We start from the raw sequence: 17,005 nt of genomic DNA on the forward strand, positions 1-17,005 counted from the left end.
AGCTTTACACTTTAGATGATGTGTCTAATTCTGTACTTTTAGTCATGTGTTTTTCAAGATTTTGATTTTATTCACTTTTCGATCATCCATAAGTGTTTACATTCAGTGCTGAATTACATTAAAGAAGTAAGAGTTAAGCTCAATCGACATCATTTGTCACATAATGTTGATTACCACAAAAAATGAGTTCAACTTGTCCCTCCTTTTCATTAAAAAGTAAAGAAAAGGTCTGAGTTCCAGTGAGGCACTTTAACAATGGAAGTGAATGGAGGCCAACATGTAATCGCTAAAATACTCACCGTTTTAAAAGTATAGCTACAAGACGTAAACAATATGAGTGTTAACATGATTTCAGTGTGATAACATCGCTTACTAAACTTTTTTGTTTAAAGTTATATCCAATTTTACAACTTCGTTGCCATGACGATGTAATGCCGTAAAGCCTAAAACCACCGTAAAACGGCGATTTAAACAACTTTACAGCTCAAATAATACATGAGTTTTAACATATAAAATAAAAGCGCCACATTTCTGCTGTTAAACCCTTTCAAAAATTGGCCCCATTAACTTTCATTGTAAGTGCCGCACTGTAGCCTCGATTTTTTTTTTTTTTTTTTTTTAAGGAGGTAGGAATAGATATTATTATTATTATTATTATTATTATTATTATTAATATTAATATTATTATTTGTGGTTATCAACTTTATGTCACAAATACTGTCGATTGAGCCCGGAATATTCCTTTTAGAGTTCAGATCATGTCCGACAACGTTATAAACGCGTTTTTCACCGATGCCCCGCCCTAATGTACACAGCGCGCCTTCCAATAAATTCGCTATTAAATTCCCCTATCAATAGCCACTAAAATGAAGGCGTTTTGAGCATGGTAACAGCTTTGGGGGTCGTTCACATCGAACACGTTCATGCGCTGAAACAGCGAGACGTAGCACAACGAACAGAACTCTGATGTCTCGAGACGCGTTTTTAACAGTTTAAGTTCTTTTTAACTCGAAACGGCATCTACGTCAAACACCGTTAGCACCGAACTTGTTGTGTCTGTACGCTGTTTTTCCATTGCTTTTCTACACAAATATGCGCTAGACGGGCGAATTGACCGTAACGCCGCATTTCGCCGTGTCAAGTGAAAAATAACTTCGACTGTTAAGAACGCGTCTCGAGACATATATGCTCTGCTCAGCGCAAGAACGTGTTCGGTGTGAACAGCCCCCAAAATACCCGTCTAGCGCATGTTTTCATAGGAAATCCATTTTAAAACAGCGCTGATGGACGCAAGAACATATTTGGTGTGAACGGCCCCTCAGTGTACACGCGTCGTCAGGTGCTGCTGCAGCCGTCCATAAACGCCCACCTAGAGAAGGACCGAGGGAGCTGCGCTTACATCCGAGGTGAGAATCTCCATTCTCTGGCCATTAATTGACGGCTCCTTGTCATTTGTGGATGTTTGTCGGCGACTGTCGTCGTTTAGGGTGTCGTTAATGTCTTGTGAATGAGCTCATGTGTTTACATAGCCACCTGATTGTTCAAAATAGCACACTCAGATTATGCGATGATATTTATGGTTGTAAATGATTGAAGCTGACTAATGTCATCTGTAGCTCAACCTGTAATGTTCTGTGATGCTTTAACTGTGTTGTCACGCCAAACAGACGACATGTGTAATATAACATCATGGCTGTTGAAATTATGAATTGGCACATGCATAATTCAAGACTTGTTTTGATAATACATAGACCAAAGCTAAATCATAGCAAGATAAGGAGGTGATAATTTATTTTATTTTTAATAGTTTTTATATATATATATATATATATATATATATATATATATATATATATATATATATATATAATATTTTAATGTTTATTTTTGCATAATTGAAAATGTGTTTTAATGATAAATAGACCAGAGCTCATTCATGACAAGGTGATCATTTATTTTTTATTTTTTATTATAATATTAGATTTTATACAGAGCCTATTATATATTAAAAATTATTTATTTTATAGTAATTTAAAAGTATTTATTTACTTATTTATTTATTTATTTATTTATTTGTAATTTAAGATGTTTTAGTAATAAATAGACCACAGTAAGATGAGGTGATCATTATATTATATTATATTACATTATATATTAATAAATAAATACATTTATTTATGCATCATTGAAGATGTGTTTTAATGATAAATAGACCAGGGCTCATTCATGACAAGGTGATGTTTTAAAAATCTATATATTTTATTATAATATTACATTTTAAACATAGCCTATAATATATTAGCTCACTCTAATATTATTTAAGCAACTAATTCACAACAAGACAATGAGGTAATTATTTATCATCATTTATTATATTATTTTTTATATTTAATATTTTATATAGTTTTTAATATTTATACATTATATTATTTTTTTATTTTGTGTAAGCCAATTTCAATACAGTTAATAAATATGTAGCCTGTTTTAAAAAAAAATACACACTTTATTTTCAAATCTAATGAAATTGTGTACAATTTAACGAAAAATAAATTAATAAAATGTAAAAAAAAAAAAAATAATTTATTTTGTTAAAGACTACTTAATTCAATTGGATGGAAATATGTTTTGAAATTGAAATGCATACATTTATTTATTAATTTATATTTTAGTGTAGACACTATTGCTTAGTAGTTCCAGGGTTGAGACTGGTCTACATTCTTTCCTAACCTTGTTCTGTGTACTCTTGGCAGATGGCAAAAGCAGACCAGCGCTTTGGGCAGCGAGATGGATCTGATCAAAACTTTGACTACATGTTCAAACTCTTGATCATTGGCAACAGCAGTGTGGGAAAGACTAGCTTCTTATTCAGATATGCAGATGACTCCTTCAGCAACTCCTTCGTCAGCACTGTCGGCATCGACTTTAAGGTGAAGACAGTTTATAGGAATGACAAGAGAGTGAAGCTCCAGATATGGGTGAGTGCTTTACTAAAGCAGGTTTCCTGGTGTAATTGGATGTTGTTTATGTTCCTATGGTAACTGAAAGGGTTTACCCATTTTGAAAATTGTGCTATTTTTTTGTCCCAAATAGTTTTTAGTTTCAATGTGATGGGGATCATTAATCTAATACCGTATCCGAATGTATCCAAGTTCACTAGCCTCAAATGCGTTCCACAATCACCGATGTCAATGAGAGCCATCTTTTTCCAGGTGAAAATGAAGGCAAGCGCCTTCCATTTTTTCCCCACATGCATCATCAGTGCTGGTTGTCATGGAAGCAGCACTTAATACTGCTCACTGGCAGAGAGATCCTCATAGCCAATTAAAGTGGCCCCTCAGGGTAAGGGGGGTGTTGGCAGAGAGTTCGTCGGGCACAGAAGAGCGCTGGGGTGAGAAGTGTTACACAGACGCAATTTGTAATAAGCAGCAATTCATAATATACATTGATTGATCTTTTGATAGAGGACGGAGGTTAAAAATAGACTCTCATTCAAAATAGCTGCAGGGAAACTGGTGACCGAAGGAGCAAAACAAAACGAAAGATCTGGCATTTGAGTACAGACAGGCCTATTTGTGTCCTCCATACATTTGTTATGTGTTGCATTCGTGCAGCACTGAAGGTCGCAATATGTCACACAGCTATATATAGAAATATCAAGAAGGTTTATATTGCCTCTTTGACATTCCTGATTTGGAAATGTCACTGGTGAGCTGTTGTTATATACTGTATATATCTAAATATACTCAGCATGATTTTTTACAGTTGTGCTCAAAAGTTTGCATACCCTGGCAGAAATTGTTAAATTTTGGCATTGATTTTGAAAATATGACTGATCATGCAAAAAAAAAAAAAACTGTCTTTTATTTAAGGATAGTGATCATATGAAGCCATTTATTATCACATAATAAATTTTGGCTCCTTTTTAAATCATAATGATAACAGAAATCACCCAAATGGCCCTGATCAAAAGTTTACATACCCTTGAATGTTTGGCCTTGTTACAGACACACAAGGTGACACACACAGGTTTAAATGGTAATTAAAGTTTAATTTCCCACACCTGTGGGTTTTTAAATTATAATTAGTGTCTATGTATAAATAGTCAATGAGTTTGTTAGCTCTCACGTGGATGCACTGAGCAGGCTAGATACTGAGCCATGGGGAGCAGAAAAGAACTGTCAAAAGACCTGCGTAACAAGGTAATGGAACTTTATAAAGATGGAAAAGGATATAAAAAGATATCCAAAGCCTTGAAAATGCCAGTCAGTACTGTTCAATCACTTATTAAGAAGCGGAAAATTCCTTGGTATCTCTTGATACCAAGCCAAGGTCAGGAAAGACCAAAAAAGATTTCAGCCACAACTGCCAGAAGAATTGTTCGGGAAATAAAGAAAAACCCACAGGTAACCTCGGGAGAAATACAGGCTGCTCTGGAAAAAGACTGTGTGGTTGTTTCAAGGAGCACAATATGACGATACTTGAACAAAAATTAGCTGCATGGTCGAGTTGCCAGAAAGCCTTTACTGCACCAATGCCACAAAAAAGTCCAGTTACAATATGCCCGACAATACCTTGACACGCCTCACAGCTTCTGGCACACTGTAATTTGAAGTGACGAGACCAAAATAGAGCTTTATGGTCACAACCATAAGCGCTATGTTTGGAGAGTGGTCAACAAGGCCTATAGTGAAAAGAATACCATCCCCACTGTGAAGCATGGTGGTGGCTCACTGATGTTTTGGGGGTGTGGGAGTTCTAAAGGCACGGGGAATCTTGTGAAAATTGATGCCAAGATGAATGCAGCATATTATCAGAAAATACTGGCAGACAATTTGCATTCTTCTGCACGAAAGCTGGGCATGGGACGCTCTTGGACTTTCCAGCACGACAATAACCCTAAGCACAAGGCCAAGTTGACCCTCCAGTGGTTACAGCAGAAGAAGGTTCTGGAGTGGCCATCACAGTCTCTTGACCTTAATATCATCGAGCCACTCTGGGGAGATCTCAAATGTGCGGTTCATGCAAGACAACCAAAGACTTTGCATGACCTGGAGGCATTTTGCCAAGACGCATGGGCAGCTATACCACCTGCAAGAATTTGGGGCCTCATAGACAACTATTACAAAAGACTGCGCGCTGTCATTGATGCTAAAGGGGGCAATACACAGTATTAAGAACTAAGGGTATGCAGACTTCTGAACAGGGGTCATTTCATTTTTTTCTTTGTTACCATGTTTTGTTTTATGATTGTGCCATTCTGTTATAACCTACAGTTGAATATGAATCCCATAAGAAATAAAAGAAATGTGTTTTGCCTGCTCACTCATGTTTTCTTTAAAAATGGTACATATATTACCAATTCTCCAAGGGTATGCAAACTTTTGAGCACAACTGTATATAGAAATCAACATTAAAGTCTTTTTACTTTTTTGGTCATTTTTAATTTTCTTGATTGCAAAAATTATGGGATAAAGCAGAGGGATTGGGGCCAAAATGTGAGCCAGATTCGAACCCTGGTCTCTCACATGAGCATCATAGCCATGGAGCCTGTAAATGTTGTTTTTAACCTGGTCTCATAGAATCATGTTATTAAAGTGTACCTACTTTTTGTGAAATGTTTTTTGCATGGCTTTGCATTGACCACTAGAGGCGCTACAACAACAATGACTTTTATTCCCTTTCATATAAATTACGAGTAAAACGGCACATTGTCAGTTCATAAACACTTACTTTTTGGCCTGTTTCTCACACAATGCTATCTTATGACATTAAAACACTTTTACTAGAGCGCTTGACTTTTTTAACATTTGCATAAACAACTAACAACAGGCACAATCAAATTGTCTGGCGACGTGAAAGGTTGGGGTACGAGTCCTGAAGACTGTGCAATTTGTCATGTGAGCCAAAAGTGTAATTAAGAACACCACAAAATGACATGGTTGCTTCAGAAATTGCGTTTTTCACGTCACATTTGCTTTTATGACACTATCGGTTAGTGCTGGGTATTGATACAGATTCACAAGCTCTTGTTTTGATTCCGATCTCGATTCGATATCGATTCATATGGGTACATTTCTGTTACAATGTCCATTTTGCTTACATATAAAATAAATTCTCTCTCAGCTAATGCTCTTAGGTGTAAAGGAACCTTCTAGGCAACCCTTCTAGGTACAATATTAATTCAGCTAATATTATCATTAGTTTTTTCATAAAATTGGTCACATTTTAGCTTGTGAAAATTTTTCAAATTCAGTCTATTCCATCAATTAATGTCTTGAAATTTGCATATACAGTATTATGTTGCATATATACTTCTGTAACATTTTTATTGTTTACTCGCATAATGTGTATGTAACGGGGTTCATACGATGGGCAAGGAGGCGGGAACCGGCAGGACAGTCAACGTAACTTTAATGACACAAACATAAACACACAGACACACACACAGCGGCTGCGTGTGTGTCTCTCTCTCTCTCTCGAACTGGCACCTCCGGCTTGTTTTTATCCCCCTCCCGGCTGATTAGGACAATTCAGCACCAGGCGTGCATCCTCATGGCCCGGCCACGCCCTACTCTTCATCATAGTGTACTATTTACAAGTATTTACATTGATATATAGAACACGTTCTTAATCTGTACTGTCTCTTTAAGACTACCGGCATCAGCCAGTAAACGCATATATTGAGAGAAGAGGTGTGTGTTTTTTTGCGCATCCATGTGTGATTAGAATTAAATGTTTCTTTTTTGTTGTTGTTTTTAATCAACAACTGACTGTAAAATAAAAAAGAAAGGGTATTAAAAGAGACATTATTTAATGACATATGGATTTGTGGACACAGAATTAGTTAAACCAAACTTTTACTCTAAAAGGACCTCTTCTTCTTCACTATACTACTCAATCACTGGTGAGTGAAATCTGAACATTTATTAGCCAGTGACTAATCACAGACATTTTTAGTCGCATAGTGTGAGATTTGGTGGTACATGCAAATGATTTCCTTGCATTATTGAGGTGTGCCACATAGGGTGAAAGACTGATTTTGGGATTTAAAAATCGATATTGAGATCGTTCAAACGAAGATCGCAATGCATCGGAAAATCGATATTTTTACTCAGCCTACTATCGGTTAGGTTTAGGATAGGAAGGTCGGATTTGTTGTTATATAACTTGGTAGACCTTAAAAGCCTAATCTTTTTGGGGAAAATGTTATTCGCTTTTAGCACCACTCAGTGGACATTTCACCTCGGAAATGCTGCAATATGGGTTGCTGCAAACAGGCGGGTGGTTTTTGACATAAATACACACTCTCTGTTCAAACGTATAATGTATAAATGCGAGAGATGGTGATAGCTAGATAACTAGATTTTTTTTCTTTTTGTGAAGAAAGTCTGAGAGGGGCTTTCCTGTTGCTTGTCTGTGCCAGGACGTTGCTATGTGACGTTGCACTGACACACCCCTTGCCCATACAGATACTAGCTTTTGGACCTGACGCTGATAACAGCTTGGATGGTCCTTTTCCTCTTTGGCCCGGAGAACACGACGGCTTCAAAAACGATTTGAAATGTGGACTCATCGGACCAAAAAACACAGTTCCACTGTTCTACTTTCCATCTAAGATGAGACTGAGTCCAGAGAAGTCGGCAGCGCTTCTGAACAGTGTTGATGTAGGGCTTCTGCTTTGCATAGTAAAGTCTTAACTTGCATCTGTGGATGCAGCGGCGAATGATGTTGACTGACAAAGGTTTACTAAAGTTACCCCAAGCCAATGTTCATGATATCCATTATAGATGAACGTTTTTTAAGACAGTGACATCTGCGGAATCAGAGATCATGCGCATTCAGAAATGGTTTTTCGTCTTGCCCTTTACGCACCAAGATTTGACCAGATTCCTTGAATCTTTTAACTATATTGTGCACTGTAGAGGGTGAAATGCCCAAAATCCTTCCAATTTGTCTTTGGGGAACATTGTTCTCAAAGTGCTGGATTATTTGCTGAAGCATCTGTTGGCAAATTGGCAAATCTTGAATGATCCTTGCTCTTGAAGGACTAGGCTGTTTTTGGAAAAAACCCATACCCAAGTTTACAATATTCTGTACCCTAGATATGGGTTCTTCGTTCCATGTTAGTCAATGGGATTTTTTGCCCATTTTATCACTCGCCAGGTGAAAATAAGTCTGTTAGATTGCAAGATCAAATCGCTTAGAAAAAAAAGCATGCCTCTCCTCAATAAGCTGCACAAAAACAAACTTCTTCTCCTGACCTTTCACCTTCAAATGGATGAACTTCCAAAAGAGCTGATGACTTTAATGCCATCTTTGTTGCTCCAGATATCACAAAATATCTAATTATGTTGGCTTGACAAAGTCAACATTCTGTACTGTTATTTTACAGACTTGGTTTAGGGTTTTTCCAAAAATCTTAAAACAAGACTGTGGTGATGTGGGCGTGGCCAAGCGATGTCTGTGGAGAGCGAGGCCGGGAGAGGAAGAACGGTAAGGATTGACACCTGTGGGAAATTATCTCTAACAGCTGTTCTGTGTTACAGTGAGAGCTGGAGAGGGATAAAAAAGGAGTCCATACTGCCGGAGGAGAGAGAGAGACACATGCAGCAGTGTTCTGTGTGTTTTGTGTTGTGCTAAAAAGCAAGTACTTGTTGTGTTAGACGAGAAAGTGTGTAAAATAAAAGACTTGTGTTGAACATTTACCCGGCCCTCGTTTCCTCCTTGAGAAGAAAGTCAGAGACCTTGTCACAAAGACCAACATTTTCAGTTGGATCTCCTCCTAGAGCTTTCAAACTACATCCACCAAACTTGGCACAGACCTGCAGACTGATCTGACTTAGAGTGCTATATGTTTTCTAACTGTTCGAAGATACGGTTTTCTCATAGCGGACCATCGAAAAATCACAAAAATCGAATAGACTTACATTGACTAAAAATACCTTAGAAGCTAACACAGCCTAACAATGCCTAGCAACCAGCCAGAACAACTTAGCAAATGACCTAGCAACCACTCAGTTGACCTGACTCAACATTCGTACTTTTAAAACTATTTTAATCTTTCAGACAAGGCTTTGTCAAGCTAACATCCAAGTTTGTTTTGACAAAATTATCTTGTTAATCTGTGTTGTTGATGTTGTCTTTAGGATACAGCTGGACAGGAGCGTTATAGAACTATTACTACAGCTTACTATAGAGGAGCAATGGGCTTCATCCTCATGTATGACATCACAAATGAAGAGTCTTTCAATGCAGTTCAGGACTGGTAAGTAGAAAAAGGTTAATCTTTTAGCTGTCATCCATAATGTGTTGATTCTTGTAGGAATGATCTAGAGATAAGATAATAAAGTTATTCTGTTTCAGCTTTTATGCTGTAAATGATTGTCTTCTTCCAGGGCAACACAGATTAAGACCTATTCTTGGGATAACGCTCAGGTGATATTAGTTGGAAACAAGTGTGATATGGATGAGGAGAGAGTGGTGCCTTTTGAAAAGGGGAAACATTTAGCAGACCAGTTAGGTAAGTTATATGACCCGATACCATTTCATTCAGAGTCTTCAACAGGGAGTCCGCAATCCATAGAGGGCTCGCCAATTTCTAGTTAATGTTACACATAAAACCCATTAAAGGGATAGTTCACCCAAAAATGAAAATTCTCTCATCATTTACTCATTCTCATGCTCCCCCAGATGTGTATGACTTTCTTTCTTCTGATTCTTCTGACACCAACGAAGATTTGTAAAAGAATATTTCAGCTCTGTAGGTCCATACAATGCAAGTGAATGGTGACCAAAACATTGAAGGCCCAAAATGCATATAAAGGCAGCATAAAAGTAATCCATATGACTCCAGTGGTTTAATCCATGTCTTCAGAAGCAATATGATAGGTGTGGTTGAGAAACAGATCAATATTTAAGTCCTTTTTTTTTTACCATAAATTCTCCTCTCTGCCCAGTAGATGGCGATATGCACAAATAATGTGAATTGGCAAAAACAAAAGAATAATGTGAATGTGGAGATTTATTGTAAAAAAGGACTTAAATATTGATCTTTTTCTCACCCACACCTATCATATTGCTTCAGAAGACATGGATTAAACTACTGGAGTCTTATGGATTACTTTTATGCTGACTTTATGTGCTTTTTTGAGCTTCAAAGTTTTGGTCAACATTCACTTGCATTGTATGGACCTACAGAGCTGAGATATTCTTCTAAAAATCTTCGTTCGTGTTCAGCAGAAGAAAGAAAGTCATACACATCTGGGATGGTATGAGGTGGAATACATGATGAGATAATTTTCATTTTTGGGTGAACTATCCCTTTAAATTTCAGTCAAATTGCCTTTGTACCACATCTGCTATTTCTGCCTTTTATCTGTTTTGCTACCATTCACACATCAGCACCAAAAAACTCTTTGATGTAATTTGCCGAATAGGCTTTGGTCCTGTATTTACATAATTCCCAAAGGAGGCTAGTTATTTTATTTTAATTAACAGAATCAATTACTGTCTCTTCAAGCTGTCGACAATTTTCTTCATCCGCTCCAATGAAAAGAAGCATTTTAGTTTCACTATCTGGCCAATTGAATTGTCCATTTTGTTGATTACCACAGAAAATATTTTCAACTCATCCCTTGTTCATTTAAAAAAGCAAAAATATCAGTTACAGTAAAGCACTTACACTGGAAGTATATAGGGACAGTCCATAAACATTAAAATTCACACCGTTTCAGAAGTATAGCTACAAGACGTAAACATTATACATGCTTACATTATTTTAGTGTGATAAAATCTCTTACAGGGTTTATCGACTTTACATCATCATGGTAACAAAGGTGTAATTTTGGATATAACTTTACACAGATAAGATTAGTAAGTAATTTTATCACACTAAAATCATGTCAACACATATAATGTTTACGTCTTGTAGCTATACTTTTGAAACAATATGTATTTTATCGTTTATGGATTGGCCCCATTCACTTCCATTGTAAGCGTCTGACAGAACATTCCTTTAGATGGCATGGAGTAATTGCGTCATCTCCGTCAGAACTTTATAACTGACCCTAAAACAGACTTCTTTCGTCAGCGCATCCTGACCTTGTACGTGCTTAAACTGTTAATATTACAGCTTTGTTCACACATAGCGTCAAAATGGAACTTTTCCTGTTGTAATGGGTAAAAAATGGGCAAGGAGGAGGCTGGAACTGGCAGAACAGTCAACTTAACTTGAATTACATAAATTAACCTAAACAAACATAAACACACAAACAAACACAGCGGCTGTGTGTGTCTCTCTCTCTCTCTCAAACTGGCGTCCCCGGCTCCTCTTTATCCCTCTCCCGCTGATTGGACTGATTCAGCGCCTGGCGTCCATCGTTACGGCCCGGCCAGGCCCTTCTCCTCGTCACACTCCTCTGCCACTGATTCAGGCTGGGGAAAACTCCGGCATGACGTACTCCCCTCCCTTCCTGGGGGGGAGCTGTTGCCCTTCCGGCCGTCCTACTGCCGGCAGGTCTTCCCCGCCTCTCTGGTGCCCTGGGAGAGGGGAGAGGGAAAGAGCGAGGGGGAGAGACAATGAGAGAGAGAGGAGAGAGAAAAACAGCATCGCCTGGTCCTCAGCCACTCCTCCGCCCTCTGGTAGATGTCAGTGAGTCCTCCAACCCCTGGCGGACAGAATGGCTCCTCCCCTCCCCTTGAGGATGGCAGCGGTTCATCTGACTACCGGTGGCCGGCAGCGACTCCTCTGTCCCCTGGCGGACGGCCGCGGCTCCTCCCCTGGTGGTCGGCAGTGGTGACGACTCCACCACAGCGCATCCCTCCTCCTTCCTGGGTTTCGGCACCAATGTAATGGGTAAAGGATAGGCAAGGAGGAGGCAGGAACCAGCAGAACAGTCAACATAACTTAAATTACATAAATGAACTTAAACAAACATAAACACACACAGCGGTCGCGTGTGTATCTCTCTCTCTCTCGAACTGGCGTCCCCGGCACCGGGCGTCCATCGCTACAGCCTGGCCACGCCCTCCTCTTTGTCACACCTGTAATGTTATGTCTTCTCATTCCGGGGAAATTTCCGACGCTGATTTATCGGCATTTTCCAATGGTTGCTGTTCACACATGACCTCTTAACGAAAAAAGGATGTTCATTTTCCGGAAAAGACTGAATGTGTGAAAACCCCTAATGTTGGATCTCAAACTAACTATTGTGAAAAATGATTAGTCAAACAAAAATACAACGAAATATTTCAACCAAAGCTTAAATATGAAGCCAAAGTTCAGCTAAATGTTTCATTGTGTCTCCACCATTGAAATTTACTAAAGGTACACTACAGAGGATTTCTCATTTAATTTTTGGTTAGAAACGAGCTCACTACCATAATTGAGCCAGTACATAAAAAAATCAGAATTCAAAACTAGCCCTTAAAAAAACAGAGAGTTCTGACAAACTTGCTGCAGATGTGCCACTCATTGTTTTCACTTGCAAATGAGCTTGCAATTCGCTGCAAATGTTTGCCAGAAATTTGCAGCTCTTCACAAGTAGTGGTGAACCTGCAGCAAACCTTTGGTGACAATGAATAGTTTGCAGCAAAGCTCATTTGCATGTGAAATAATGAGTGGGGAATGATTTTACATTCAGAGCTGTTGAGTTCGCTTTGGCGGGAAATTTCCAGCTTACGTCACTCGCCCTTTCATGTTTACATCGTGTCAGTAAACAAAGAAAAGAAGATATGCTACTTACTTGCGCCGCCTCCATATTTTTCATATATTCGTCTTGTAGGATCTTTCTTCATAAGGACAAAGTATACTTTCGTTTCCGCGTGATGCAAATTTTGTCGTCTTTGCGTGTCTTCGGCGCATGTGCTAAAAGAATACCACAAAGCAGTTATAGTGCACATGCGTTGCACGCATTCACATGGGCTAATGGTCAGAGTATACTTTGAAAGGCTGAGCACTCGACCGTGTGCGTGACAAATAATAACAACGATGGAAAAAATAAAACAATGTTTATCCGCAATTCACTTGCAATTTTATGTTTCTACCACAGATGTCGATAGAGAGCCCAGAATTTTGTGGTGTAACTTCAATTAAAATAATAATGTAATTTACAAGTATATGATGGTTATTTTGATGGCTTTGCGATGTAAGCATTGTAACAAAGTATGTAAATACATGATATATGAATATAAAAACATAATATGGGACTATATGCATGTTATTTTAGGCCAGGATTAGAATGCACAATTCCATTTACAGTGGTGTGAAAAAGTGTTTGCCCCCTTCCTGATTTCTTATTTTTTTTGCATGTTTGTCACAAGTAAATGTTTCAGATCATCAAACAAGTTTAAATATTAGTCAAAGATAACACAAGTAAACACAAAATGCAGTTTTTAAATGAAGGTTGTTATTATTAAGGGAAAACAAAATCCAAACCTACATGGCCCTGTGTGAAAAAGTGTTTGCCCCACCTGTTAAAACATAACTTAACTGTGGTTTATCACACCTGAGTTCAATTTCTCTAGCCACACCCAGGCCTGATTACTGCCACACCTGTTCTCAATCAAGAAATCACTTAAATAGGACCTGCCTGACAAAGTGAAGTAGACCAAAAGATCTTCAAAAGCTAGACATCATGCCGAGATCCAAAGAAATTCAGGAACAAATGAGAAAGAAAGTAATTGAGATCTATCAGTCTGGAAAAGGTTATAAAGCCATTTCTAAAGCTTTGGGACTCCAGAGAACCACAGTGAGAGCCATTATCCACAAATGGCGAAAACATGGAACAGTGGTGAACCTTCCCAGGAGTGGCCGTTCGACCAAAATTACCCCAAGAGCGCAGCGACGACTCATCCAAGAGGTCACAAAAGACCCCACAACAACATCCAAAGAACTGCAGGCCTCACTTGCCTCAGTTAAGGTCAGTGTTCATGACTCCACCATAAGAAAGAGACTGGGCAAAAATGGCCTGCATGGCAGAGTTCCAAGACGAAAACCACTGCTGAGCAAAAAGAACATTAAGGCTCGTCTCATTTTTGCCAGAAAACATCTTGATGATCCTCAAGAATTTTGGGAAAATACTCTGTGGACTGACAAGACAAAAGTTGAACTTTTTGGAAGGTGTGTGTCCCATTACATCTGGCGTAAAAGTAACACCGCATTTCAGAAAAAGAACATCATACCAACAGTAAAATATGGTGGTGGTAGTGTGATGGTCTGGGGCTATTTTGCTGCTTCAGGACCTGGAAGACTTGTTGTGATAAATGGAACCACGAATTCTGCTGTCTACCAAAAAATCCTGAAGGAGAATGTCCGGCCATCTGTTCGTGACCTCAAACTGAAGCAAACTTGGGTTCTGCAGCAGGACAATGATCCAAAACACACCAGCAAGTCCACCTCTGAATGGCTGAAGAAAAACAAAATGAAGACTTTGGAGTGGCCTAGTCAAAGTCCTGACCTGAATCCTATTGAGATGCTGTGGCATGACCTTAAAAAGGCAGTTCATGCTCGATAACCCTCCAATGTGGCTGAATTACAACAATTCTGCAAAGATGAGTGGGCCAGAATTCCTCCACAGCGCTGTAAAAGACTCATTGCAAGTTATCGCAAACGCTTGATTGCAGTTGTTGCTGCTAAGGGTGGCCCAACCAGTTATTAGGTTTAGGGGGCAATCACTTTTTCACACAGGGCCACGTAGGTTTGGATTTTGTTTTCGCTTAATAATAACAACCTTCATTTAAAAACTGCATTTTGTGTTTACTTGTGTTATCTTTGACTAATATTTAGACTTGTTTGATGATCTGAAACATTTAAGTATGACAAACATGCAAAAAAATAAGAAATCAGGAAGGGGGCAAACACTTTTTCACACCACTGTATATAATAAACAATACCCCAAAGGATTCTTGGCCTGGAAAATGTTGAAGACCTCTGATTAAGATAAAGTGAAAATAATTGTACTATTTATGTCCGTATCCATGAAAGTTGACCAAAACAAATGCAACATTTCTTGCAGGGTTTGATTACTACGAAGCAAGTGCCAAGGAGAACATTAACGTCAGACAAGTGTTCGAGCGCTTAGTTGAAATTATCTGTGTGAAGATGTCGGAAAGAGTCGATACGGATCCATCCATGGTAACCGGTGCCAAAACGACCCGGCTAACCGATAAGCCGCCGCAGCTACCTCAGAATTGTTGCTGATTTTAATCTTTCCTTGAATGCCAACCTATTAGCAGTGGATCTGATGTTCTTTGGTTTGAAGTTCTGTTATGTGGAAATCACAATTGACCTGTAAGTTTGTAGCCGTCAAGTAGTTTAGTAATCTAATCTACAGTCCATAGGAAACTCAAACCAGGGACTATAGAGCAAAGCACAAAAACATGTGGCTCTCAGAACCTTAGTGGTCACTGCTGAAACTAGATTTAAAACACAATCTATTGTGGCACAATCATGCATGGATTATATATCAAGTGTAGTATATACCAGTAGTTTAATGGTGGTCACATAATTCGTTTATACAGTATATAGTTCAAACATAATCAAATAATGGTGGTTATTCTATTAAAAGGCACAGAAAACTCAGACATTTGCAGAATGGCCATTACTGAAAATTATGCAGAATTTGAGTTTTGTTTTCAGGGTGGTTGAAATGCTTTGGTTATTTATTTATTCAGAAGAAAATGCACATTGTATATTGGATTCCATCTTTGAACTGCTGGCACAGTATGCTTTTAAAGAATATGAGCACTTGTTTAAGCAATCCTCATATAATGTCATAATCAGATATCCCATAAAACACAAATTCACATCTTACACAAAAATAAAGCATTCAATTATTAATGTTAAAGCTTGTATTGTCAGAACCACATATAATTGTTATGTGTAATAATCGACTGAACACTCAATTAACACATTCTATAGTCAGGTGATGTTCAGTTTGTTATGAAAATATATTTATTCTTCACTAAAATCCTCGAGCTGAACGTTGAAAATTAATATATTGTGAATTTGTGCCAGGATGTGTTTATAATTCAAATAATTGTAGCAAATCCCTGTGGATTGGTGTATGTATAAACTACTTTGGATTTTTATCAAGTGCTGTTACGTATGAGTGTTTTATGTAACTATAGTAGAATTTATTCTAAATTAGATATTTTTAATTCTGATGTTATAGGCTACATTTTTTCTCTGAGTAGATATTTATTTTTATGCTGCTGGCTTATACTGGGAATATATAGATGTATATTTGCTGTTAGTGTATTTTGATTTGTAGACAATTTGCACTGGGGCGTAAAGTGATTGTACAGATTGTTGTGAATGTTACTTTTAGATGCAATTTGTAACAATAAAAGCACAAATCACATGAAATCACAGGTTACATTTATGTACAGTCTAATTCTTTGACAAAATAAAATTATATATATACAATTTCTAAAAATAATATATAAAATAGTTGTCCTGTATAATAAAAAAATTATTGTTTTATATTATTATGATGTTTTTATATATGATTTTACAAATAAAATAAACATTTATTTTATTGTTTTATTATTTTAAATAATTGTATTATTGTTTTAATAATATTAATAATAATATATTTTCGTATATAATTTTACTACTAATAAAATGTATTGGTTTATTGAATTATTATAAAGAACAATAGCAATATTAATCTATTAATAAAATTCATTCTTTTTAAAATATTACTACTACTAATAATAATTATAATAATAATGACTTATTGGCAAATAAACAAAAAACGATTATGGCATAAGCTCTTTTTGGTCATAATTTGTTTTTGGTCATTTTGGACATGGTACTACAGCAAAACCATGTTTTTTAATCATGCACCATGAAGGCACCATGGTATTCTTGGATGTAACATCTAAATACTATGGTACATGAATATGGTAATCCACCAGCAGTGTTGGGTAAGTTACTCTAAAAAAGTAATTAATTACTAACTACTAATTGCATCTTCTACATTGTAATTAGATTACTGTACTA

The 17,005-nt window shown here is 37.4% G+C and overlaps 1 protein-coding gene across 1 annotated transcript; it reads left to right on the top strand.

The window, feature by feature from the left end:
• The first annotated feature begins 970 nt into the window (after positions 1-970).
• Positions 971-16,367, top strand: rab3b (RAB3B, member RAS oncogene family). Its single transcript, XM_051693203.1, has 5 exons — positions 971-1,406; positions 2,751-2,975; positions 9,147-9,265; positions 9,396-9,520; positions 15,015-16,367. Exons 2-5 carry the CDS (start codon positions 2,751-2,753, stop codon positions 15,197-15,199), a joined length of 654 nt encoding a protein of 217 aa, XP_051549163.1. The 5' UTR covers positions 971-1,406; the 3' UTR covers positions 15,200-16,367.
• Positions 16,368-17,005: the final 638 nt, after the last annotated feature.

The sequence above is a fragment of the Myxocyprinus asiaticus genome, chromosome 49 (assembly GCF_019703515.2).
Source record: "Myxocyprinus asiaticus isolate MX2 ecotype Aquarium Trade chromosome 49, UBuf_Myxa_2, whole genome shotgun sequence".
Classification (NCBI taxonomy): Eukaryota; Metazoa; Chordata; class Actinopteri; order Cypriniformes; family Catostomidae; genus Myxocyprinus; species Myxocyprinus asiaticus.